The sequence below is a fragment of the Haplochromis burtoni genome, unplaced genomic scaffold (assembly GCF_018398535.1).
Source record: "Haplochromis burtoni strain Fernald_Lab_line unplaced genomic scaffold, NCSU_Asbu1 Contig_12, whole genome shotgun sequence".
Lineage (NCBI taxonomy): Eukaryota > Metazoa > Chordata > Actinopteri > Cichliformes > Cichlidae > Haplochromis > Haplochromis burtoni.
Window position 1 is genome coordinate 625,230 of NW_024582373.1, and position 3,551 is coordinate 628,780.

At 42.6% G+C, this 3,551-nt stretch overlaps 1 protein-coding gene across 4 annotated transcripts in view; it reads right to left on the reverse strand.

The window, feature by feature from the left end:
• The window catches only part of ndrg3a (ndrg family member 3a), a 32,344-nt gene continuing 28,793 nt past the window's right edge, over positions 1-3,551 (reverse strand). For 3 of the 4 annotated variants that reach the window (XM_005915306.3, XM_005915307.3, XM_042214714.1), the window contains 2 exons: positions 1,541-1,579; positions 1-1,049 (listed from right to left, as the gene is read on the reverse strand). In XM_005915306.3, the coding sequence (XP_005915368.1) occupies positions 877-1,049; positions 1,541-1,579 (212 nt within the window). In that variant the 3' untranslated portion in view covers positions 1-876. The remainder of the gene's footprint in view (positions 1,050-1,540; positions 1,580-3,551) is intronic. The other variant, XM_005915308.3, reaches the window with a different exon arrangement.

Consider the following 3,551-nt stretch of genomic DNA (forward strand, 5'->3'; position numbering starts at 1 on the left):
TTCTCGTCTCGTATCTTTATTCAGTAGTAATATAAATGAGCTAATCAGCAGACAGTGAGAAGCACCACATGGCCCCTGATGGAAGGGACTCATACTTTTCACATCAGATCCCACTTGTTGAAGGTTGTTAAAACAACAATGAATATACTAGTCAACTGAACAACATCAAAAAAAGGGGGAAAAAAGCAAATTAAAAAAAACATCAACACAAAGCAGAAGGGAAAATGAAATGCTGGGTTGAGTTAAAAAACCAAACAAAGTCAAATTACTTGAAGTGAAACACAACTGAAAGTTCAAGAGCAGCTCTACATTTAACTTAGCTGGACTTACAGTGTGCTACAGTATGCAATGCTACTTGCACGCATCATCCACATCACTTTCTATGCAACTTTATTTCTGCAAATATTAAGTGATCTCCTGCTGTGCGTTGTATCTAATTTGCATTGCAGCTAGTTTGACAATAAAGACACACAATCATGATTTACAATCGATGTTAGGAGTTTAAAAAACCCAGTTACTTTGATTTGATTTCTACACTGTGTGAAGACATTTGAAACAACGACAATGTGAAAAAAAATAAATACAGGACTGGACAGCTGAGTCATATGGTCAATCATATGGTTTTTGAATATACAACACATCTGAATGGAGTTATGGTTTCTGATAGGAATGTGAGTTTGACAGTGTATTTAATACAATATTTTATAATATGGATCTGTTAATATATTTATTACATCCTCCTTTCTAATCACATAGATCATTATAGATCTTCCTAGCATTGAGCTGCTTAGGATGAGAGAGAGAGAAAGTTAGAGAGACGTGGAGAAGGGACATAAGTTACTATGGGAGAGTGCGAGGTGGGGGCGGATTGGGGGCTTAGCAGGAGACCTCCATGGTCTGGGGCCCAGCCTTGCTGTCCAGGCTCCCGGTGGTGCCACCCTCCAGCAGGCTGTTGATGTTGCTGCGGCTGCGACTGTTGTCCATGGAGGTGATGCTGGAAGAGGAGGTGGTGCGTGAGCGAGCCAAGCGAGTCATTCCTGCTGAAGGTACTGAAAGAGAAACGCGCGTTAATATTCCACTCACACGGCCCACAGACTCGGTGCAGTGTGGGAATGCAGATACCGTGACACATCAGCAACAACAACAACAACAACAACAACAGGAAACAAGTGCTTAGCATGCAAACTGCTCTCATAAATGGAGACTAATCAAATCAAATAATCCACAAATGTGCTGACAGTAAGTACAGCAGCAGCACACCGTATTTGCAATCCAATGGAACTGACAGGAAGCAACAGCGGCAGCTCATGCAGTAAACTAGGACACTCGGGGCATGCTGAGTGGGAGTGAGGTGAATGTCATCAGAGTATGCAAAGGGTGCAGTATGCTGACTGTATCCACAACCCAGAGCTGCTGTTCCAAATATTAAACAGTGCTCTCTCGAGAACTTCGTGCATACATTGACATTCATCCACTGTACTGTTATGAGGCCACTGAGTTCAAAGCCTCGTCATCTGGCAGCTACTTAAAAACCTGGTACCTGATTCGTTGCTCAGGTGACTGAGAAGAACGTAGGGAACTTCAGGCAACGATTAAAGAGGGAAAGAAAGGAGAAAGAGAGTCATGTTGAAAAGCAAGCTCTTCGTGGTGCTTTGCCACACCTCTGTGTATTTCGCAGCAATTTTTGTAGACAAATAGCTGTCATTTGTTTGCTAGCAACAGCAGGTAAGAAATGAAGACATGCATGCAAGTTATACCGTACACTTGAGTTCCTGAACTTTCTGGCCGTTTCCCTTTGCATTTCACACTGTGGCAATGTGTTAATGAGGGAAAACCAGCTTTCAGAAACATGCTGAGGTGTTAAGATTTTTTTCCACACTTTCACTGCATGAAAACACTCTTTTTAATCTGCTCTAATCCTGCAGTGGCATTTACTCAACAGGAGCACTTGGTGGCCTTTAAGGTAAAACCCAGGCTCTGGCACACTAGATACACATAGCTGCCCTCCTACAGTGAATGGCCCGGGAAAGAGAGAATGCAAAATAGAGTTGGTGTTACAGAATGACACACATAGACAGCGATCATCTGTGCAGCTGGTAAAAGCAAAACTACATTCATCTGTCCATCGATCAGAGTCTTGGTTGGTGCATAGCAAGCCTGTAGGGTCTTCTAGAGATGTGTTTGTGGCTTTTCTGCTTTTTATGTTTTTATTTTGTTTTTTTAACAAATGAATGACTGTAAAGCCTGAAGGCCTGTTTAACCATGCACATTGAGTCTCTTTTGACAAACACTGCATCATTAAACAGTTCAGATAGAAAAGAAAACACACCAGGCAAAAAAAAAAAAAAGGGCAATTTTTAACGCCCACTCTGAACTGAACAGGAAGAAAATTGCTGTTCAGCTCACAGAATGTGATCGTCATTTCTAGAAGCACTAACACCTCACCTACTGAGGCTGGTGGGTGCCACAGACTGCAAAAAGCAGAGAGGAAATGGTGTTAGCATCCATTGAGCCACGTGGGCTGCCTCTCCGTGAGCAGGGTGACAAAAAAAAAAAAAAAAAACCCAAACAAGCAAGGGAGCTGAAGATGAAGGTATACACTGGTTCTCCACCCTAATGTGACCTGTTAGTTTTCAAGGGGCAAATAAATTTAGTTAATTGTGAGAAATGTGACAAAGAAATTAAGAATTTTCTTTTCATGTATTCAATAGATATGTTTAGACAAAACTAGTACAGACAGCACATGCTACATTCTGGTTAAAAAAATGTTTTTTTTATGTTAAACAGAACTTTCTCACTACAATCATCAAAGAAAACACTTGGATTGGTTTGACTGACAATGGAATGGAGGGACAGTGGAAATGGGTAGATGGAACTCCACTGACTCTGTCGTAAGTCTTCACTTTGGTTCAGTTTATTACATTTACTGGATTTCCAGTAGATGTATTTTTTCATGAACATAGATGTATGCAAAATCTCATCAGTAAGCTTACATGTCAGTCGGTTGAGCCAAAATAAGGGCAAAGGGTTAAAGATGGATGCTACTGACTACATGACAATCACGGGCGATTGTGGCTCAAGAGTTGGGAGTTCGCCTTCTAATCGGAAGGTTGCCGGTTCGAGCCCCAGCTTGGACAGTCTTGGTCGTTGTGTCATTGGGCAAGACACTTCACCCGTTGCCTACTAGTGGCAGTCAGAGGGCCTGGTGGCACCAGTGTCCGGCAGCCTCGCCTCTGTCAGTGCGCCCCAGGGTGGATGTGGCTACAATGTAGCTTGCCATCACCAGTGTGTGTGGATGACTGGACGTGTAAAGCGCTTTGGGGTCCTTAGGGACTAGTAAAAGCGCTATACAAATACAGGCTATTTACCATTTTTGGGGGGGCAGAAGAACTCAGTTACGACCTTTTAAACATTTCATGACAAATACATCGATCCATCCAGCTTGCACACGTCTTTGGACTGTGGGATGAAGTGGCAGAGAACCCACACAGGCAGAGAAAATGCAAACTGCACACAGAAAGGACCAGTGTTGGGACTAACGCGTTATTAAG